Here is a 23,679-nt window from a genome sequence, read left to right on the forward strand (position 1 = left end):
TATGTTTTTCGCTCTCTCTTCTCGATATACTCATGTGTTGAAGTGGTCATCACTTCTAAGAAAACTCTACATTTGGTCTTTTTAGTATGGACCCACCATAAACATAAACTGTTGGTTTATTGGCCTTGTAAGTGTTATTGGTTTATGGATGGTCCTTGGAACAATCCTTAAGACTATTAAGGGTATGCAATAAGGATGAGTAGACATTTAGATGCAATCTTGCCCTCGATGCATGACCTGGTCTCTGTGACATTGGCTTCGAAGAATTCAGTTATAGGGTTAGCACTGCTAGCGTGCGGATCTGGACCAGCTCAAACTGTATTTATACTTGTAACTTCACTTCTCTATTAAATATATATTTTTCTACCTTACAATTTATCCTTACAATTAATTAGGTCCGAATTTATTTGCAATATCGTGTTATGATTGCATCACTAAAAACGTTCGTTTTCATTATGGCTTGGTATTTGTACAGTACTGCCTTAAAATTTAATCTGTTTAAGATTAACAGATGATAGGTTGGTGATGATTAACCCCTTAACCTACAACTACGGGCATAGTACGATTATCGGGCCAAAAGTAAATATTACGGGCATAGTCTGTAGTACGATGATCGGGCCAAACGTAAATATTACGGGCATAGTCCGTAGTACGATGATCGGGCCAAACGTAAATATTATGGGTATAGATGATCGTTTTCGGCCCAGAATTCTCGTAGGTTAAGGAGTTAATAGAAATACCTAGCAACGGCCAAGAAGGCCAATTCGACGTTCAGGCCAGTTTTAGCTGAGGTTTCCATAAAGGGAACTTTGTACTCTTGCGCCAATCGTTCTCCGTCTTCCCTCTTCACTACTCGTTCCGTTCCACAGTCAGACTTGTTGCCTAAAATTATTTATTTTAATTTATTAGACTTGGTGAAGTGAACATAATGTTTAATAAGTGGAAATGTTTGTTTAACGTGAGCTAGCCTGATGGAGTGGAATTAATAAGTTGACATTGATAGTGATTTTATCTATGTCTAGTTTAGATTTATGTTTACATCTCGTTAAAAGTAAATCTGCACGCAATCAAACATATCATTTGCTGCAAAGTTGATGTCCTGATCTGACTATAAAATCTATCATGTTCTACTTATCTTATTTTAGAAAAATAAGCTGGTAATCGGTGCTTTTTCATAAATCACTTCTTGGAGCTATCGTTTCAATTAGAAGTTTCAGTTGAGATCCATAGTTAGAATACATGTTCCTTATAGAGGTATAGAGCTAGTTTTATTCCCTTGTGATAAAGTTCATGAAAAGCTACCAAATAGATCATTGAAACGTTATTTAACTCTTTTGCATTAAAATTTATGTACTTATTAATAATAACTGCAGCATTTTGGTTCTCTATATAAGAGTTACTTGTACTTGAGTACTTGGAAAGTATTTCAGCTACTACTACTGATAGTACTAAAAGTACTATATTCCTACTAATCAGCAGAAAGCAAAAAGTGTTAAAACAAATATAGAGATAGGTACCTGTTTGCCCACACCAAGATTACGGCAAATAATTAAGTAGCCATAAATCTCCTTACTCAATACTAAAACATTCTCGACCGAACTATTTCAATATAAGTGGTCTTAAGACGAATATTCCATTCATAAAAATTGAATAACTATTTACAATTTTGAAAAGGAACAATTGAAATTTATTAAAAATTGTTATAAATATTTGACATTCTTCCATTCAATGTTTTACGACTTATAATATTCATATTCAGATATTGATCATCTGTCAAGACACAATTAATCAATCATCCAATCAAGCTAACGAACAGTTCTTGATTTTAATAATTCTCTCAATCAACATTCTGCTCTTCCTAGAACGTCTTCCTCGACTTTCTACGAAAGTAAGAAACCTCTCGAAACTATGCAAAAACCAGCTAACGTATCGATCATCTTGACAACTTTCTCGCAAACGAGACGACAAAGAAAGCAATCGCGGCTCTTTTCCTTTTCTCTGTTTTCCTTCTTTAGTCTCCTTAGACGAATGCAAATAAAGACTAGAGATAAGAGATATGTTCATTTCAATTTTTGTTGATTTTCTTTCTTTTTTTATGTTATACTTTTGTTAAAAGGATAGTTATAATAACTAAAACATAGTAAATATGGCACAGTTGAAAAGAAGAATAATTCGTTATATTTAAAAATATGCACTCTTTATCAGGTCAGGTTTAATGATTTATAAGATCAGGTTTAATGACAATAAAATTTGTCCATCTTTTCTTTTTCAATTTTAAAGCAAATATAATAACTTAGTGGGATCATATGTGGATGTGGACATAAAAAACAAACAAGCAAGGTTGTTGTTGTTGTTAAACAAGCTTGTTGGATAGTATGATGAAAACATGCTTGCTTACAGAGGGTTAATAAGACAAGATTATTTGACAGTACATTAAATTTTAAAGTTGTTTCGCTATAAAAAACGAAGGACTTGATTTATGAAGTTTTGTACTGTGATCTTCAAATAATAATCGAAACTCACCCAACAGCATGATGACCACGTCCTCGTTCGCGTGTTCCCGGATTTCGCTCAGCCAGGCTCTGATGTTGTCGTAACTCGTCTTGTTCGTCACGTCGTACAGCAATAAAAGAGCTGAAACCAATAATGATCGTTGTGCAACCGGCCGTGATCCAAGTAATTGATAGACACACGCGGAAACAAAAGTTTCCACGTGACGCTGTCCATGTTATTACGTGTCCGTAAAATGCTACAGCTCGTTTGTTCTCCCTTTTTTCATTGGCCAGAAAAATTTACACGCGTCTGTTTCGTCGTTCTTTTATAAACATCGCGTTGTGTCAAACGACGTTTTCACGGCCTGGCAAATTGAGATGCGAGAAAATGAAGTGTGTTTTTATGCGCAAGAAAATGAAGTGCGCCTTTGTACTCGAGTCTCTCTGGGAATATTATTCGGTTGGAAGTTTCTGAAACGGTTGCTTTGTTATATGCGATATACGTGCTTTGTTCAATATGATTTTTTCAGAAAAATATCCTTTCGAACGTGCATCTCTTCTTCTTGTGTCTTGGCATTTTAAATATTTATTAAGATAATTTTACTAAAGAATTACAATTTTGCTACAGCACTTGTTTATTTGTACGCTCCTTCAAAAACTTTTCAAACAAAATTACACATTTCGAGATGCTACCGTAAAAACTAAATATGGTTCGAGCGTATCCAATTAATCGAATACTAAAACTAGCCAATACGCTTACGGATAAGATTAATTTCTTTTTTGTAGCTCTGCTAATTGTTTCAAGGAATCTTTATACGGAGCTATACGCACTGTTTAGATTATGTTTTAACCGCGGGTTCTTGTAATTCCGTTTAGATTTAATTTTATAATTTTATGTAGCCATTGCTGTTCTTCTTGCCCATTTTATTTTTGTTTATTTCTTTCCTTATATATAATTGTATGTATATATTGGGTTTATACTAGTTCTGCTAACCAGTAGATAAATCAATAAATAAATAACTCTCATGCTCGTCCTACTTTGAATTTTCATCAATTATTTACGCAAGAACTGAAAGTGTTTTTCCATTCGAAAGCTTGTTTTCTCACCAGTATACCACGATGGGTTAAAGCTCACAGAAGGAAAGCTCCGTTCTAGTAATATCTGACGATGGAGACACTATTGTCGAAGTGTCTCCGAGGCGTAATTGTTACCCACGCCTTTGAAACGTCCAACCATTGTCGCGTCTCTGCTGAAAGAGGGTTTCTCCGTGCAAACAATGGTCGACCCCCGACGGCGGACAACGCGTTTCCTCCTCCGCTCCTTTACCCTCGAATTCGCTTAAGTAGCTTCCCAAAATTAACGCTCTCCTTGAATTTTGAAACGTTTCATGGCTTGTTTTAACACCGCTATACCCGCTAAACCGTTATTGCTCGAAAACGCGTTCAACGAACTTCGTTTTACTTGACCAATAGTGAAATAGTTCGTTGTTAAAATGTTATTGGTGCTTACAGAATAATCTGTATTTTTTGTTGTTTTTTTTTTTTATCATTGTTAGATCATAAAAGTTTTATTAAAAATAAGAGGCGTCATAAAAGACTTGTGAACAGGATGATAGAGTAGCGAACAGAGTTATAAGTACTTGTTAAATTAAAACAGAACGCTTTACAGAGAAATCAGAGGCGGACTTTCATCTCGTATTTTCCAGTAAAGAAACCATATTTCTACATACTTGGAATGCAGTTATATGTAATGTCACATTGTATAACGCAATTTACATAATATCCAGTCAGTTCAGAGTTCTCGGCGTTTTGGCCTTCTACTTAGCCGGTTACGTGAAAAACTTCATCAGCATTTCGATTATCTGGGACACGATCTTTTTCTCAGCGGTCGTTGGTTTAGCACAAATTGGCGACTGGCAATTGGCGACAATTCATCGAGAGAAATAAGTCAGCTATTTTTTTTTTTTTTTTTTTTTTTTTTTTTTTTTTTTTTTTTAAGAGTGAGAAAATTAATGTAAATTTACTAGAAACGTTATACTAATAAATATTCATAATATCATTACAAACTTATTCTAGAATTAACTCTAACAAAACTACTCTTTTAGTAAACTAATACAGGAATATAATTAAATTTGATTGGTAGTATTTGATTAAAATCATTCTCATAGTATACGTAGTTAAAATTGAAGTTTCAATAGAGACACCAGCCAAGCATTATTATTGTAATGAAATCATAAACACAGCAGAGAAACTGCTAATTTATGCCTTGCGATGAATTGTCAGTTATTGTCCTTTATTCTTGTCTCAAACAAGTCTGTCCAACTAGTACCTAATTATGCTATCGCCTTGTGTCATGATTACTGAATGCGATGCTGTTTGTAAATGGAAGACTGATTGCACGCTGGTAACGAAAACTTCTCTATCATGAATTATTTGAAACGTGTCCTTTAACATATGTAATTGTGTCACAAACATTTTTTTAGCTGTCTTTTTTTTTAGCTGCAATTAGAAGCTATATACAGACGAAGAAAATACATATTAATGGACTGCGCACGTTTATGCATTTATGAGAAATTTAAAGGTGTATAAATGAAACATGTAGAACGTGTATAACGCGTAAAAAGACGTAGAAATTATTAAAAGTAAAATATATGAACAGATCTTTATTTAATTTTCATTGTTTTAACTATGTTTCGGATGAAATTGCAAGAAAGCTGCTCTTTCGCATACTAAATTTAACATTTCAAACATTTAGTCTAGATTTATGATATATATTACTTAAGATGATTCTAATTATAATTAGGGAGTGTAAGTAGTACATAAATTAGAGGATTTTATATGTAACGAATAATATATGTTAAAATTAATTATACAAAATTTAAGATAAATCGACCAAGTAATTAAACTATCACACTTTAGTTCCTATTTCTTTAGAAATTTGTATAATATTACAATATTTTCTTTTTTATTATTTAATTGGTACTTGACAATTTGCCCAGCTGGACATTTGGTAAATTTTTCCAGCTATATATTAGAATATTCATATATTTGTCCTTGAAAGTTTCATTATCAAATGAGGTTCGCAGACCATTTTTACTTTTCTTACGATAAATAATCAACAACTTTATTAACTTCGTGTGCAAATCTGCGATAAGGGTATAATTACCATGAGCGTCTCTGTAATAAGCATGCGTCACGCTTCGAAATCTTTCTTGTCCGGCCGTGTCCCATATTTGAAGCTTGATAGACGTATCGTCGACGACAACTACTTTATTCTGAAACACAGAAAGCATTTATATATTCCGTTTGATAAATGATTCTCTCACCTACATTAACATAGTAACAGTCACTTGGTTTTTCTTAGTAAATTGTTTCTTCGTATTTTAAAATGAATTCATTTTTGTTTGTGGCACTTCTAGGAAGAATTTAGAATATCTCACCCTAAAATCAATGCCCACGGTGGTTATATAGTTGCCAGACAGGAATCTGCCATCTCTAAATCGTGTTAGGAGGCAGGTTTTCCCGACACCACTGTCACCAAGTAGCATCACCTATGTTACGTGAAAATTTTCTGTGAAAATATCCTAGAAGGAAACTCTTTGCAAAATATTCGAAAGCTATTCTACGTTCACAGTATTTAAAAGTACAGGAGTTGTACTTTTAAAACCTAGAATTATATAAAAATCTATTTGAAAAAGAAAAAAAAAATAGGAGAGATCTATTATTAAAAAAAATCGGAAATAAAACTTCTTTGCAATACATTTAATTGAGTTTACGGGTAATTCCACGATTTATACGTTTACCGCTGATATTCTGTAATAGAAAAGAAAAAACAGAAGAACGAAATAGTTTACCTAATCCTCTCAATTAATTTTAAATATCATATTCATATTTATTTCTTTATGATAAACGGAAATATAGCAGAAGATAAAAAAAAGAAGGTATTTTTAGTTTCCAATGAAACTTTTATTCTATTTAACGAAAACCAGTTAATCAGATCGAAGTGTATCACGCAACGAGTCCGTGTCCAAACGCATTCACATAGTTATCTTATTTGTAGAAAACTCAGTAAACGTAGAAATGTGTAATTAACTAGATTCCAGCGATATCATGGTCGACAGATTGAGATTGATCTACGATTGAACCAAACGCAAAGTATTCTGAACATACCGATGAACCGTCTAACAGAGATTAATAACCGCAAATCATCGTTCCCTATCAGCCGTAAATTACGCTGGAAAAATGTGTACTATTTGCGTTATGCCTCAATTAGCGTGTAAAAGGTCATGTGATAAGAAGTGGTAAAATTAGTAGTAGCCACGAACAAATATTAGAAATGGGGTTGGTTCGTCATGAATTTTAGAACATGGCTACTAGCCGCTGTCAAAGTAATCCTGAAATTAAGTTTCCTTTTAAAGAGAAACTAAAATTGCAAGCTTGAAATTAGGAGATTGCTCTTTCGGAAAATTACGCTGCTAAAAAGATAATGATTGCGAAAGGTTCTATTCTGAATGTAAAAGTTAGAAGCACAACTCTGATTGGAAAAGTTCGTTTTTGCTGATCGAATTACTGTGGTTTTTAGTCTTTCTATAGTTTGTTGATGCGTTTGGAAACGGAGAAATTTGATTATTGCTTTATTATTGATCGAAAACTAATTGAAAGACCGTTTGTAAATTATCAAAATCTCCGAGTCTCGCTAATTCTCTATAGAAGTATATCAATTAAATAAGACAATTAAACAGTCTCTTTGTAAGGTATTTCTTTACATCCCGATGCAATATTGGATTTATTATTTATTATTGCGTATATGTATTCTAGATTCTACGATTTCGTAAGACAGCAAATTTGCAATAATATTTAAATGAAGATAACAATGCATCAATTAATTTTAGTTTTTCGGTCTTCTTAAGCAACATTTCATAATGTCAAATACTACTAACAAAATTCAATTTTGCGACACCAAAGACCGTGTTTTAACGTGTACGATAACTTTCTGTCCATGAAAGCTGTATATTTATAACATTGTAATAAATTATACATATATTGCATGTATCTGAAATTCCTCCCTCATAAGGCTGTGATTGCAGTGGACGTAAATTCACTTTGGCGAATTGGCCCTCTGACTAACTCTGACAATTGTTCGTAAACTAATTTACAACAGTCGAACATTTTCGCAGCATTCTTAAGGCACTCGAATGTTCGATTTTTGATTCGGCGAGCAATCGCCAAACGGCGAACGAATGTTCTCTTGTATTTTCATTTTACTAAATTTTACAAAAGCCAGCATTCGCTTGCTTGGTCTAAACACGCTAAAGCGAACCTTCAAAATACGCATCCACTATAATCATAGTCTAAGCCCTAAGGTCTAAAGACTAAACCGTCAACAGCTTAAAGCGTCCATGCCCAAGTTCGATCGGACCGCAAAAGGCAACCCTGTTCCATCGATTGTCTCTTTCTCGTAGAAGAACCGGTTCGCTATAGTATCAGGAGAGAGGGCAGGACCTTGAAAAGGAGCTCGCCGTGTTCGGGTGGGGCCTGTTGGCCGGTCGAGTCGATGCTGTCGCGCGAGGACTGCCGCCTGGTCGGACCCGTCGTCTCCTGGGGCCGGTTGAAAGTAGAACCGCCAGCCTGAGAGGTGGAAGGAGTAGCTGGGGCCGGGCCCCTGGCTCCACCAGCGGACCCAGAGCTGGTCGACCAATCGGAGGCAACTGGCCCCGTTCCACGCGGACCGTGTCTGCTGGCACGTTTCGTCACGCTACGCAGCTTCTCCTCCATGGTGTTCATGGGCCCCTGCTACCGGGAGCACCAATTTGCTCTTCTTCTTCTCGGCCACTCCTCGTCGCGCTCGTCGTCGTCGTGGTTGTCGTCGTCGTCGTCGACTCGCTCCTTCCTTCACTTCGCGCGGATCGTGGCCTATCTCCTGTCTTTCGTTATCGAGGTCAGTCAACCCGGGACCAGAGACGAAGAGGGACACAGGGGACGATGTTTCACCTTGCGTCTCTTCTGCCTTCCGCTTTGCCCGCTCGTTCGGCCGCCGCTGATCAACGAACGCTGAGTGAAAGTCCGCTCGGCGAGAAGAGCCGCGCGACCGATTGGATCGAGAGGCCGATCAGTGACGCGCTAGGCTCGCGAGAGCTGGCCGTACGCTGCGCGCGGTTCTTAAGAGACACCTGGATTAAAGGAACCTCATAAGTACTATTGATGAGGCTGCTTTTTCAGGGATGATTCAAGGTATTTGGAAATGGTTGAGTTTAGAAAGAACGTGTCTTATTGCACACACTGTTTGCTTGGTCTAATGGATTGGCAGATGCTAATGCATAAAGTTTGTAGGGGTCGATCCATGTAATATTTCAAGTTATCTGTGAACATGGTTAGGTAGGCTGTGAGCACATGAAGAGTGGTAAGCGATAGAGCGGCAAAGCAGCACAAAATAGATACAACTTATAAATTTGAATAGAATAGACTGTACAGCAACTACAATACTGTTAATACCAATGTTAATGCTTCATCGCTTTATCTCTATCGCTTACCTATAGCCTTAGAAGAACCTAGCGAATGTTGCCAAGTCTGCTTTTCCGGAGAAAGATTCAGGAAGAATGACTTTTAGACGTAGTTCAGTTCAAGAAGGATTACCTTCAGACATGGTGCAATTCAAGAAGTATAACTTTCAGACATGACTCAAGAAAGAAAGTTTGGAAAGTTTGGTTTAGTAAGGTTTAGTTCAGATTTAATTTCAGGGATTCGTTCATTTAACATTTCTGGCTATGGATATAATTATAAATTAGGGGATGAATACTATTGCTGTGTCTGCTTTTTAAAGAAGATTTCGGAAGAATGACTTTTATATTGTACATGGTTCAAGAGGAGAAGTTTCAGGAAAGTAGTTTATGATGATTCTTGTGTAATGTTTCGGATTGGGTATATCAATCCCATTGCTAACATTTGCTATACCTATATTGTCATATGTAATGAAGAGGCTTTACGTTTGAAGTTTCGAAACAGCACAGTACAACGTTGTACACACAGTAGAAGATGTCAGATTACATTGTAAACAGATATTCTGCATGGTTTGCTAATCAATATCCCATTGAAAGCTTGCAACCTAATAAATGTATCTACAATCGTACGAATTACCGGGATCTTGTAATCTGGCCAGAACTCGACAGAACAAGCAGCAATCAATCTATGTATACAGATAGCAGAATATTCGAAACACGCTTTTCGTCATGAATATCGAATAAACGGTTAATATTAGCAACAAGCATTTCACAGATGCAAAATCTACACTGCCATATGTATCGATACACCAGCTGGTTAAATTTACTAAAAAAAAAACAGTAAATTTTGCTTTATCTATACTAAATCGACTGTTTAAATATACTTTTATTCTCCGTGAAATAATATTTACATTGTATTATATTTTCCGATTTGTTTCAAACACTTCAGCAACATGATCATAATACTCGACTCTCGTATCAATATTAATAAAATTGCAAAATGTTTCATGTAACATGCATAATAATATATTCATTAAAGCTGTCTGTTAGTGTCTATCGTGTAACTTTTCAACGTTGAAGACGTGCCACGATTGAAGCAACGGGAAAATGAAGGTTGGCATCGCGTGTCGGAGGATCATTGTTCCTCGTTCGAGGCCGGATAATCGATAAACCCGGGAAAACGGGCTGGTTCCATCAACAACGCGTACATGGAACGACGGACGGGCATAATTCGCGGCAACTTGAAAGCTTCGTAATTGCTTGGCTTGTTACGCGATGGATTATATAACGGGTCGACACCTATGTTGATTTCAGTGCTCGCGCGTTACGCGTCCGCTTACATAAACAGCGGCCGGGTGTTTCAATTAATCCGCGAAACATCGATCCCCATCGTTATATCGTTCAAATTTAACGACCCCTCCTTAATATTTAGCAGAGTAAATTCCGACTATTGGGTGTTTTGTTTCGATGGCTAATTGGGCTACGGTTAGTTGCGCGGATAATCGACGCAAATATTGGCGCTGGGAAGAGACGAACGCGAATTAAATTAGATTTTGACAAATCTACTTGATACTTTGGTTGCTTGTCAGTCTTATTGCGTTCGTTATTTTAGTGAATTATTTTATTGGATTTTTCTAATAACTAATCGTTGCCGAAGTGAATGGCAGGATGTTTTGGCTAATTTTGTATCCGCCGTGTTGCTATCTTAACCCTTTGATCACAGTACTGTAGTTCCATATACTGTAATAAATTATTAATTAACTAAACATGTTTTTATAATATTATTAATTAACTAAAGAATAATACTTCTCAGAAATGTTCAATAAAATTCGCGATGCATCGAAATAATTTAACGAACTCGCAGTCAAATTTCTCGTTTCCCATTCCCGCTAAAAATCGTAACTCGATCATTTTGACTAGCTTGATGGTGTCAATATCAAAAGTAGTTCCGTCTCGAATATCCACGATTTCGTCGAATTACCACAAGCTGGTTCCCTCCCTTGATATTTTTCGACGTGCGTTCATGAAACGACGCTGTTGAAACGCGTCCCTATTACGTCCCGTTTCGTTGGGCGTGGAAGATTGAAAGGGAAGTTGAAATTGTACCGCTTCGAACGCCGCTCTTTTTCTGTTTGATGTTCGGCTCGACTCAATCACGGTAGTTAGAGATTGATTACTGGTGGTGCTGAAGAAAAAAGAATTGCGAAAGGGAGGATGTTGCAGCTTTTCGTTGATTATTGTTCGTTATTGTTTTTCTACAGCCGCTTCAAGTTTCATTCTTTGTTCTTATGCTCAACTTTCCCAAGTTTTCCTTTCTATTAATCGATGAAAATAATTGCGACAGTAACAGGTTGAAGTTAATCTTGTTTTTAGTTCTTCAAATTGGAACTAATGCGAGTAAGCTAAATCTATCTCATAGTAAATAACAATCTTATATTTATTTGTTTGTCCTCGTTTATTGCACAAAATGCGATTAAGAAAGAAAACCATTCGATTGGAAATTTGAAATTAAATGGAGATCGATCGAATTAACGAGTTGGAAGTGGAGTCTGTCGGGGATTCCCGGGGCGATTTCGTTACAAAAAACCGAATCCTGATGCAGATACGAGGCTGGCTGGTCCAGCCTACCGCTTTGGGCCCACCCACGCCGTACCTAGCGTCAAAAAAACCCTCGAGGTTACAACGGAACAGGCCCTGTTGCCGGCGGACTCTACCCGACTGGTGGCGCCCTTTCTTATACTTTATACGATCCGAAGAGTTCGAAGTAGCAGAAGCATTCCATTACAGGAGCACCTAATCAAATAAAAATTTCAAGAATATTTTATGATTAAGCTACAATAGACAGGCTTATTATACATTGAAAAGAACAATTGCAAGATAATTTTATTTTGCCACTTCTAATAGAATTATTTCTGTTTAATACTATTCTTTCGTTTCGATAGTTAAAATTAATAAAGATAGTAAATTGGCGCTAATACTTCGAATGACTAAATTTGTATCAAGGAAATGCAATGAGTCATTGAAATTCCCAAAAGCGTAAAATCCACCGTGAAATTTTGCCATTTTTATATCTTTTCCATATTCGAAGAATATTGTTTGTTTTTTTTTTTATTATTATCGTGAGTTATTTTTAAATTGATTTTTCGACATATTCTTAGCATAGCTTTGAAGGTTTTCGGCAACTTGAATGTCGACAGCTTTTAAAAGGTCTTTTATTAGATCTTTAATAGTCCTTTTATATAGATTCCTTCTATTTTTAAATCTATCGATCCTTTCTTCGACATTTCCATTTACCAAGGTCTCCATTTCGTTGTTGCAATTCGCTAATTGCAAAATCTAGATACAACGGTATTCAATCAAGGCGCGCAATCGTAATCTCTTTAATGAAAATGTGTCCTGAATAACCGTTTCCAAGCACTAATCATTCATTAACACCTGCATTTCATCTGGATAATTCACTTTCTCTGATTAAAAGTCTTCGTTATCAGCGACCAACTGTTACCAATAATTAAGTTCTTATTACCGACAATTAGTATTTTCATTTCAATTGCACAGTGCCTTTAAATTTTTATGAAATTTTATATCTTCATTGCAATCTTTCTAAATGTATCAGACTTACACCCATACGAGATAAACTCCAACTTAAATCACAATGGACACGATTCACATACAACTCCAACATCTTTGCATTGAATCAAGTAATTTTACGATTTAATCGCCGCTTTCATATCGTTTCCATAGGACACAAATCAATCAAGATTTTTCTTATAATCGTCGTAGATGAATAGACCAATTTAACCAAATTCATACGAACAATAACTCAGAAATTTTTACATTGAATTAAGAAATTTTACGATTTATTCACTTCGTAGAACACAGTCTCAAAGGGTCTTCCCATGCAATTGTCATAAACGAGTACATCAACTTAACGAAATTCACGTTCTGCAAAATTGTTGCATTAAATCAAGAAATTTTACGACTTCGATCACTTTTTTCCCGCCTTCATAGAACACAAACCAAACGAGATTTCTCCTATAATCGTTATAAGCGATTAGATCAATTTGACCAAACTGACAAACGACAGGCACGATCCATTGCTTCGTATTAAATCCAAAATTACGATTCAATCGTTTTCCCCGGTTTTATATCGTTTTTATAGTACACAAATCTAAAGAGACTCTTCTCCCTCGCAATGATTTCGGTTCCACGTTTATACCATTTTAAGAACGGCGGTTGTTTTAATGGAATATAAAGTCGAGGAAAGAGAGCGTGTTTCATAGGCGTTTCCACCGATGGTAACACGGTCTCGTTTCTCCGTGGATTCTGACTATTGTGCAAACGCCCTTGGCTTTGCGCTCGGACATTATCTTCTGTCGAGACACGGATGACCTGTCCCCGTTGCGTCATCGCGTCACACGCCAGCGATTTCCTTCTTTCGCATCGGTTACCTCCGAAGGAGTCCTTTTTCCATGTCACTGCCGATGTTTCAGCCTCTCTCTTCTCCAAGCCAGCTTTATTTTCACCCTTCGTTCCTTCGGTGTCGTTGACGGCTGCCCTACATGAACGCGCGACGCTCCTTTAAAATGCCTCGGCGAAACGAACGCAGCGCGGAATATCGTGTGTTCAGATTCCTCTGTGCTTGTTATCTAAGCCATCTGAGATCTTCGCGTGCGGTAATATTTCGAACGAAGGTTTTGCCTGACGTGGTAAAAATGTAGGTTTTTCGCCGGCACCGTACGACTAATAATTAAAGCCGAATAATTAAACGAATCGTTTAGCTTAGCTTCAGTTCAGTTCTCAGTCGGTTTTACGGATTAATTTGACATTCAGTTTTAGGTATTTTTGTCTTACGGATTTTTATATGACGAGCATTAAGCGTCGAATATTTACCAAATTGCACACGAAAGGTTGTACATTCTAACTATCTAAGGCAAAATATTGTTACGAAATTTAGAAAATTGACGAGGAGAACTTAGATTGGTATTCTTTAGCTTCGTTTTTTTTTCAAATTCGTCGCCTTTTTCACATTCATCTAGATCTTCTTTTAAATACATCTTCTCTGTTTTCTTCTCCTGGTTTCCACTGACGTTCGCAAATCGTTGAATGATCGCTAATTTTGAAGAGAGAACGAATTGAAATAAACCTTGTTGGACAACATCCAATCCATATTGGATAGTTCGATAATGCGAACTATTACTTTTAGATTCACGCAGTGATCAAAATCGTTTCATTTTTTAAAGGTAATTTTAAATCTGAAAAATGGCAACGCTAGCAAACTTCGTCTCATATTCGTTCTATAGTAAACGTAACCAAAGTAAAGAAAATCAGAAATATATATTCTTATTTCGAGAAGTTTCCTCTAATCGACGTATTCTATTTCGAAAGATTCAAATTACATTGACAGGAAACAAGAAAAGAACGGAAACAAAGCGAGATTTCATCTCTCAAATAACACACACAGCAGTGCCATTCGACGATGCCACTCGTTTTGTATTGTCTTATTGTCTGTTATTACTGCAGCTATCTGAACTGACGGAGACGTCGAATACCAGCACGCAAACCTGTACGCGAGATTAATTATTGATCGGACCCGTACGTTCGATCGATCGTTAATTCGGGGATGCGTAATTAATTAATGCATCGGATGCATCGGACACATCGGATGCATCGGACGCATCGGACGCTTAGAACATTCGACAAAAGGAGGTATCACGGTGTTGCACTTAAAAGCACACAATGAATCCTTACAGATATGCGGCTGGTTTGCAATTAATCAATTCGACGAATTCGTGACGAAGCTCACACGTGACGTTGTTGACGACAATGTCGCAGCTGTTGGACGTTTATGATCACGAGAAGTCGCGTGCTTGTTGTTCAAAATGATAAATTAAAAAATTAAATACATTGAATTTCATATATCGTAGCGATGTAGTAAAAGATTTATTTCATTTGAATCGAAGAATCTATTTTTCGGTCAACTTCAACTAGGTTTTATTGCTCTGTTTTTTCCCTATATTTCGGATATGTGTAGTTTTAAATAGTTTCCAGCGATAACCAATTCAATAGATTTGTATTTAATAAGTCAGTATAAAATGTAGTCATTTAATTAGTATAATATTTTCAGTTAGTCAGGTCGAAAGTTTAATTTACGCAGGTAAAAACATATATGAAATTCATATGAATTTAAATTTAAAATAAAGAATATTTGAACGAGAGAGAATTTAAATTACAAGTAACATTTTAACTAACGTTAATTTTCCATTGGGCGATGTTCAATTAAGAGATAATCTGAAAATCCATATTGTAGGTAGTCCATCTATTTGGTTTTAACTTATTAACTTCGATATGCTAATAAACTTGTAAAATATTCCAAAGTTATTGCAAACTTAGTTCCTAGAATATAAATTGATACGTTAATTGTTATAAAAGTTAAATGATAATTGTATGAACGTGTAACTTTCTCTGTATCGCTCGTACAGAAAATAATTGCACAAGAATATTTCGCGAATGAAATTAATTTTCTGTTTACCTCTATAAGATTATTCTATATTCGATTATTTCTATATTATATCTGATTTTCCAATAACGTTCCCATCTAACATCTGCTAGACGAACGTGCACGTGCCGAAAAGAACGTGTAAATCGCTCGTAGTCGAAAGGATTACGCTGCTCAACCAAAATCGGTTGAGTTGAACGTCCTTCTTTCACCTGCGCAAGAGGTTTTTGTCCCGATTACATAAAGACATCCGGTTGCACGGGCTCGATTTTTTCTTACATGCGTAGGATAGAGGATCAAGGATCAAGTAACTCGAACGGTTCCGAATGTCAGATTCAGACTAGCGAATTCACTATTCGCACATTTTGTCACATTAAAAGACAATTCTTGTTCCTCGAATAATTCGTGTGATAATTTCGAAAAGGTTCGTGATCAAACTTTGGAATTTATGGAAAATTCGAGGACACAAAAATCCATAGAATAGGCATGAGACGCAAAATAATATAAATAGTTATAGGAACGAAAAATTAGGCGTTAGGGAATTAGCGTTACCGTGAATGTTCATGCATTTGTGAGAAATTTGAAAATTCGAAGTTGCACGATGCACAAAATACACTCCTCTATCAAGGGTTTACTCTTTTAATTAAATTGTCGAGAACACGAATTTGCGTAAAGATCAGCAATCTATTTACAAGCGATTATCCTGCTAATTTTCAGTCCTCCGTAAGAGAAAAATATCTTCTTCTGAGTTACTATCTCCCACTTTGTTTCAAGTTACTTTAAAACCTGTATCAAGGCAATTTGTTTCACGCGAAGCTGTCAGAACCGAGTTAATACGAGAAATAATACGCTGGATAAAAAGTTGCGGAGCTCGCGGTAGAACGGAGAGAAAAATTCCAGGAGCTTTGAAAAAAGGAGCCATAAATCCAAGTATGAGCGCAACGATTTCCTTTTTTCTTCCTCCTATTTACAGTCGATCATTCGAAGCGTAACCACAGTTGTGGCACGCTCCAGAAAAAGAGACTTAGGCGAAGGGAATCGTGGAGAGTATCAGAGTTGCGAAACGAAAATTGGAAGAAGGAAATGGAGGCAAGGTGAAGAGGTAACCTTGTTGTCACAAAAGGAACTCCGCCCTTGTTACTTCCTTTTGATTCCGCGTTTTCAAGCTGTTAGCCGACGAAATATCATTCGACCATCGTGCTTCGAACCTAACGAGGTTAATAAAGCCTGGCATACTTTCGAACGGGTTGTCGGTTGTTTTTTCCAGACGTACACTACCGTCCATAAGTATTCCGACACTTTGGAAGTTTTTTCATATCGGCATGAATTTTATCAAATGTACAAATTAATGTAAAAATTAATAACTAGTATGTATAGTTCAACTCCAGAATCTTAGGACGTCTATTTTTAACACACAGAGGATGTTTAATGCAGATTATGAATTTTAAATTACATACATCTTTTAGTAAAGTTGTTGATACATTAATAATGTATACTTTCTCTATCGTGTAGAGTAAATTAAATAAAAATTATCAAAAATATATCAAATTAAGTAAAATGTTGCAACATAGTTCGTTCATGATTTGCTTCAATTCTGAGGTAATTATGATAATAACTCTTCCAAGACTTTCGAACGGGGATCTATTTAGAGATCAGTGCACGAATACATTAAAAAGGTACGAGCGAATAGATAAATATTTTTTATTCTCTAATGTATGGTTTTCAAGAAGATAACAAAAATATAAAAGATTATATCTTCTACGGTACGTTGCTTCGATAATTTAGTTGCGCGTGTTTGTTCTGAATTTAATTTTCAGTTTCTCTGTATTTGTAATTTGCAAATTGAGTTACAATAATTATACTTTCCCTGTGTTCGATGTGTTCAATGTCTCCGTTCAAGTGCTGGAGAAATTTTCTGAGCTCCGGTAAAATAATTTCTACGAAGGTCTTATAATATTAATTCTGCACCTATCCATTTCCACGATCTCGTGAATTATATTTTGAAAAAGCTTTTGGACAAATTAGTACATAATAGTAATACATCGTAATAATAAAATAATAAAGAATGAAATAAAAAGATGATAAACAGAATATAGATATTATTTGTGATATTGCAATTAAATTACATTCTATGAAAAATAAACGAGTCTCCCGGTACATTTAAACTGGTAGTGTATGTGAAATTTGTTCTAGAGGTAACGAGTTATTTGCCGTATTTTAATTAATTTCTCTGAAATTCCAATATTTATCAAATTACAAAGATGTTATGTACGTGTTGAGTAAATTCTTTCGTCAAAGCCGAAGGAGATTTTCAAAATTTTCCACTCGCATTTTTTCCTCATTTTTCTGTCTCCCTTAAAATATTACGGATTCATGCTTTTGATGTTGAAGATGAGAAAGTGCCTGTTAAGTTCCAGCAGCCATTATGAAAACTAATCACGCCCTTTTGGTAACGTGCTATTGGATATTATAAGCGTATTGGTTGTCGACGACGTGATGAAAACGGCTGGTTAATGTGTTTTCCTGGTAGCTCGAAGAGGAGAAAGGAATAGCCTGGTAAGGTCAGCAAAGAGGCGTTGACTGACAGAACATTCTGATGCTGTTCACTAATTAACATAGTAATTAACGTGGTGATTGCTGGCTGACCGCGGACCGACCTATTTCCGGGATTATGCGTAACCACCCCTTTCCTTCATTCATATAACGAGTTTCGAATTTTAGAGACACATCGTCTGTTCCGTGATATTTCAAATAACACGTTAAATATTGCATAAACAGGCATTGTATATGGTACGAAACATTGCCAGTATCGTGAAAAAAATGATCGAGAAGAAATAATGTCAAATTTAACGTATGTTCCAATGTTTTTGTTAGTAATTATTAATTAGTAATTTTGTAAAATTACATGCAGGAAAAATTCGTAGAAGCTTCAAATCCTAACAATTCTTTTCCATTAGCAATATTATGTAAACTAACATAATATGAAATTTACGTTTTATTAATACGATTTTATAAAATTGAAGTGAACTGGTTCGTGATTGATGAAATATTACAATGAAAATTTCATAATTTGGCTATTTTTCATAATCAATAGCTCATTTCCATCAACTTAAGCTCGCACGCGAAACAGTGTGTTTGATATCATAAATAATATTTGCGAATGGAAGCGGGGAATAGAATGAAAAGCCAAATACAGCTCGATGTTGGATTCGATAAAGATTTTATGAAAATATTGAAAAAGAAAGTTCACACTCAGAGTAACTATGACTTCGTTTACAAACTCACTGCCCTGCTCGAGATCCACAGAAATTCCGAGGTTCAATCGAACAAGACTCAATAGTAAACTGTTGGATATCATCACCGCGTGAACAAACTTCACTTTGTTAACATAATACAAGTTTTGTTTACCATAAAAAACTCCATTTGACGTTAACGGGATTCGAACCCACTATCATAGCGTTAAAGTAATTTTAACGTCTAAGACGATAGCCACTTCGCCAACATAATCTTCGCAAAAGTGGTTCTTCTATTCTTTAGATATCAATAAAATATTGTAATATTTGTTTATTATATATTTTCATATCAATTTAGCGTATTTGATATACTAACTATATCATATTTGAGTTATATTTAGTAACAGTATACGTATATAGAGAGCAGAGAATAACTCGATTAGTTAATTCAAGCACTATCAGATGGCACTGTGAGGCTCTCACAAAGGAAAATTCCTCTCTTACGACTTTGAGGCTTACGACGCGACGCAATTAGTATGCACTACATAAGATAATAGCGCAGTTATGTTATATTATATTATAATGTTACAACATTATAATACATGTAATAACACGATAAATCGTTATTATAAAAATTTTAATTGATCATTTAAACGACAACTTGGGCCGCTCTATAATTGAACTACATTTTTGGAAGCTAAAATTACAAAGTACAAACAGCAAATACACTAAAATTAAATAATAGAAATACAAATACTTATTTAGTTAAATAAAGCACGAGTGTAAAATGAAAGAAATCGAAAGAAGAATCAACATATCATCGTTATAACAATTTTAACTGGACATTAAATAAACATCGTTCTTATATTAGAACACTAACTGACCTGCTTACTTAACACTTCTTGAAAACTTGAAGCACTAAGCACTTTTATTAATTAATTAAATATAGTTTAATAAAGTTTAATAAAGCGATTAATAAAAACATAGATTGTTATTTAATCAAACAAACCGCAAGAACAAAACGAAAGAAATTAAAAACAGCAGCAATTTTTCATCGTTCGAAGTATCTATTACAAATGATTGATAACGATCCGCTGCGAAAGCAATTAGTATTTTATTTCGATTACTTTTACATTGATACTCATAGCGGAACAAAGTTTTCATTTCCGTCGAAGCTGCGCGTATTCTATCGAATTAAAAAGGCAGCGAAATTAATCGAAGTAAACACGGCTGCCGCTTCCACTGATTTCCGTCATTTTTTATTACGCTTTTTTTCATTGCGTATTGATATTGGGAACAGCGTTTGATTAAATTTCCACTGGCTCACTCGCGTATCGCCACCGTATACTGACGCATCGTTCAATTATGTAGCTCTCCTTTTTTTACGTCTTCCGTATATAATTAACCAAAGCTTCTTATGCAGGAGAAAGCGTACGACGAGAAATTACGGACAATTAATCCTTCTGTACGAACAGTTTGCTTTAATAGTTATCATTACTTTCGCGTTACCTTAACGTTCACGTCTGAGATTTTTTAAGGCCGCTTGAAGCTAAAAAGATTGAAGATTATTATTTTAAAATATATTGTGGTAATAACAATTCCGAACTATATCTAAGACTTCAGTGATCGTCGCTATTAGAATCGAAAAGATATTTCATCAAAAGTCAAGCAAATTCATAATTAAACGCGACAGAATTTCACGCTTTTGATATAACGAACTTTGCATCAGTGATTTTAATCACACGCAGAAATACTGATCACCAACAAATTCGAAAACGCAATAATCGACTTGTTATAGTAACTCCGAGATTAGTTTTCAACGTGTTATTTTATCAATTTATCAATCGATCCATCAACGTTTCGGTACCGATGAAATTGCATTTCGTGATCGATGTTAACCATTAATATACCTGGAAAATATAAATATCTTTTGCACATAAATCTCTCTCTAAATAATATTTTTTCTCGTTATTTCTCAACTATCTGTATTTTGCCAAAATAATATCAGTGTACACCTATCGATTAAATTTCAACAAACTACGCTGATAATAAAATTTTCTTTATCGCACATACTTGAAGATTGAGGATCGCAACCACAGTCACTAAAATCCATCAAAATCTATAGACTATATGCGGATATATTTTCTTATTTATAGAATAAATTATTAGAAGTTATAGAATAAATAAATGGCAACTACGAGTATGTATGGGAATCGGAGAATTAAAGAATTAATCGCAGTAAACGATATTTTCAATAGAAAACGATTTTCAATGAAAGAAATGCCATTTGAAGCGCGAAATAATTATTATAAATTTTCTTTGAGCACCGGAGTAGGTGCGTTACATTCGCCTGTGTTAAACGTTGAGTTTGATGGGAAATTTTCACGGCTGATGTATTACCGGAACGTTATTAAAGAGGAAATCGGGAAATGCGAAAGCAGCGACGCGTTTACAGAGAGAGGACACAACGGCGATATTTCAAACGAGGCAGTTTATATCCCACGGCTGTAAATATTTTAAAACGAGTAACATTCGATGTGCTAGAATTATCTGCTTTGTGACAAAGGATATTAACATTCTTTTAGCAATTGACGTTGATTTACGTAAGAGAAGTTGCGTTGGATTCATACTATTGGAACAAGATAGAAAGGAGGATTGTTAAAACAAAGGATCGCTTGTTCAATCGTGTCAAATACAATTAAAAACGATCCAGCTTTTTAACGAACAGTCACGAGTTTCAAGCGGATACAAATTAGATTCTTACGAAATGTCTATGTCGTTGTCGTTCGAGCAATGAATGGAATTGTTACAAACAGATCAACATTCGCATTTTTGTTCCGTCAAAATGGCGAGTGAAACTTCACGAATAAGAGTTTACATACGAGAAAAATACATTTGTTGATCTGTGGCTTTGACGCACCTAGAATTGCTTGGTGAAAATTAATTGGGTTGTAGATTTATATCACTGTAATTTTTTTTAGCAACTAGAAACGTAGCGTTTTTCAGCAGTGCATTTTGTTTTTTTTTTTTCACTTTTGAAATCTTTCTCGTTGTAGAAAAGTGGAAAGCTGACCGATTCGGGTGTTTATTTCCACGTAAAATGTGAGCCGAACCGGTCTGTTTTGCCCATTCGAATGAAATATCGTCGACATCACTCTGCTCGCATACAGTAGCAAATAAACAGTTGGATTTTTCGTTGAAATGCAAGAGAATGTATTCACAATATACAAAGTTGTCGAAAATCCTTGTTTGGAATTTGTGGAATTGTCGGGTATTCCTAGATGGAAAGTTTATCATTTGATTCCTTTTTAGGGAGCTCACTTGACCTGTGTCGTTTGGTAGAGAGAATTGATGATTTTACAATTTAACACTTACATGCACAACAGATACAGGTATAACATTTACTGTGTCGCATAATGTGTGTTCAACATTAGCATATTTATAGAAATAATTATAATATAAATAATTATCTATTTGATAAACAATGCTATTTATTATTATTCTTAATAAAACGAACACAAAGGAAAAATGAGATGTAATTTTTAAATTACATTTCTATAATTCTGTATAACCCTGAATAAACATTTAAATGAATATGGACGAAAATTGAAAATTTTCTTTTCATTTCTTTTTTGTGAAAATTCCTAGATAGATGGTGGTCGATGTTTCTTAAAACTGAATTTTACGTATAACAAATTTTATATTATGTTGTTAATTTAATACTCGAAATATGTTTCAATTAAAGTTAATTTCATGCATGATCATGAATTTCGCTCGTAATACATCGATCGGACATGTTTAAATAATGAAAACTATTGGATCGTACTAAAACTCAACTTATGATCGGATCAGAGCATATCTTCTGTTTTTCTCTCTTTGAACATAACAACAAATAACGAATTAATTTCGAACATGGAAACCCTTTCACCTCGATATTCAGATAAATATGCACATTTAAAATGAAACCCTGCTATGAATATTCACACAAAAATAATCCATTCGACTGAAATTTCGTCTTGAAAACTTGCATAATTCATGAACCTTTCCGATCTTCTCAAAATTGCACTTTATCGAGCATTAGCAAAGCAATTAAAATCGCGTTTTAACTCGGCATATCGAAGAGTCCTTTTTCTTATTGCCATTGTACATTTTGAATCTCTAAAAATTCAGGCAGTAATTATAGAAATTTATAATTAATGATGATATACATTATGATTACATTAATAATATAATTACCCAATAGAAATATATGTCTACAAAGAATAGATATAATTGGAAAACATTAAGTTATAGTGACGTGTAAAATTTTCCGGTTTCACGATAAATATTTAACTTCATATTTGAAAGCTGATGTTTAAAAGAATTTTAAATAATACCGGGCTAAAGAGTATGATAAACAAAAACAGTGTAATACACAAGAATTCTCATATAATTGTATAATATTACTTAAAATTCTCTTAAATACTGCTTTTGAAATATAAAGTAAAAGATATATTTGGCAGGAAACTTTTGTACGCCATTATACATCGTATATTATATATTTTTATTTATTTCGATCAGTCAAAAATGCACTAAAGAGCAGCAAATTTATTAATAAACGACCACAATATAATAATCTAGCAGTTTGCACCAAAATCTTAACAGATCTTCAAGGAAGAGATAGAGAAACCGAAATACTGGACTTCATTCGAAAAACGTGTCTCCCAATTAAGTCACTAGAAATCCCGGCGGGATATTCAATGGGCGACTGGAGCGACATAATCGTCGCCATAAATCATTATTAATACGTCCATTAGGTCGGCTCGATCGTAAGGCCACATTTGGAGTCGGTTCACGAGGACTGGTTGGATACTTTTTTTGCGATTCCTCGATCTCTCCGCTCGTTTCCTCACTCGTTTTATATTCTTTACTTCGCGAGATTATCTTCGTCCGTGAAACAGTAGCGACTCGTAGCTGCATAT

General features: G+C 35.0%; 1 protein-coding gene across 5 annotated transcripts in view; it reads right to left on the minus strand.

Annotated features, from left to right (window-relative positions):
- The window catches only part of LOC126916660 (ras-related protein Rab-37-like), a 172,181-nt gene that overhangs the window by 2,110 nt on the left and 146,392 nt on the right, over nt 1-23,679 (minus strand). For 2 of the 5 annotated variants that reach the window (XM_050722688.1, XM_050722687.1), the window contains 3 exons: nt 5,659-5,767; nt 2,524-2,634; nt 741-882 (listed from right to left, as the gene is read on the minus strand). In XM_050722688.1, coding sequence (XP_050578645.1) covers nt 741-882; nt 2,524-2,634; nt 5,659-5,767 — 362 coding nt within the window. Of the gene's footprint in view, nt 1-740; nt 883-2,523; nt 2,635-5,658; nt 5,768-5,932; nt 6,044-7,994; nt 8,663-8,772; nt 8,852-23,679 lie in introns of all 5 variants that reach the window. The other 3 variants (XM_050722691.1, XM_050722690.1, XM_050722689.1) reach the window with 3 other exon arrangements.

The sequence above is a fragment of the Bombus affinis genome, chromosome 5 (assembly GCF_024516045.1).
Source record: "Bombus affinis isolate iyBomAffi1 chromosome 5, iyBomAffi1.2, whole genome shotgun sequence".
In the NCBI taxonomy this organism is placed as follows: Eukaryota; Metazoa; Arthropoda; class Insecta; order Hymenoptera; family Apidae; genus Bombus; species Bombus affinis.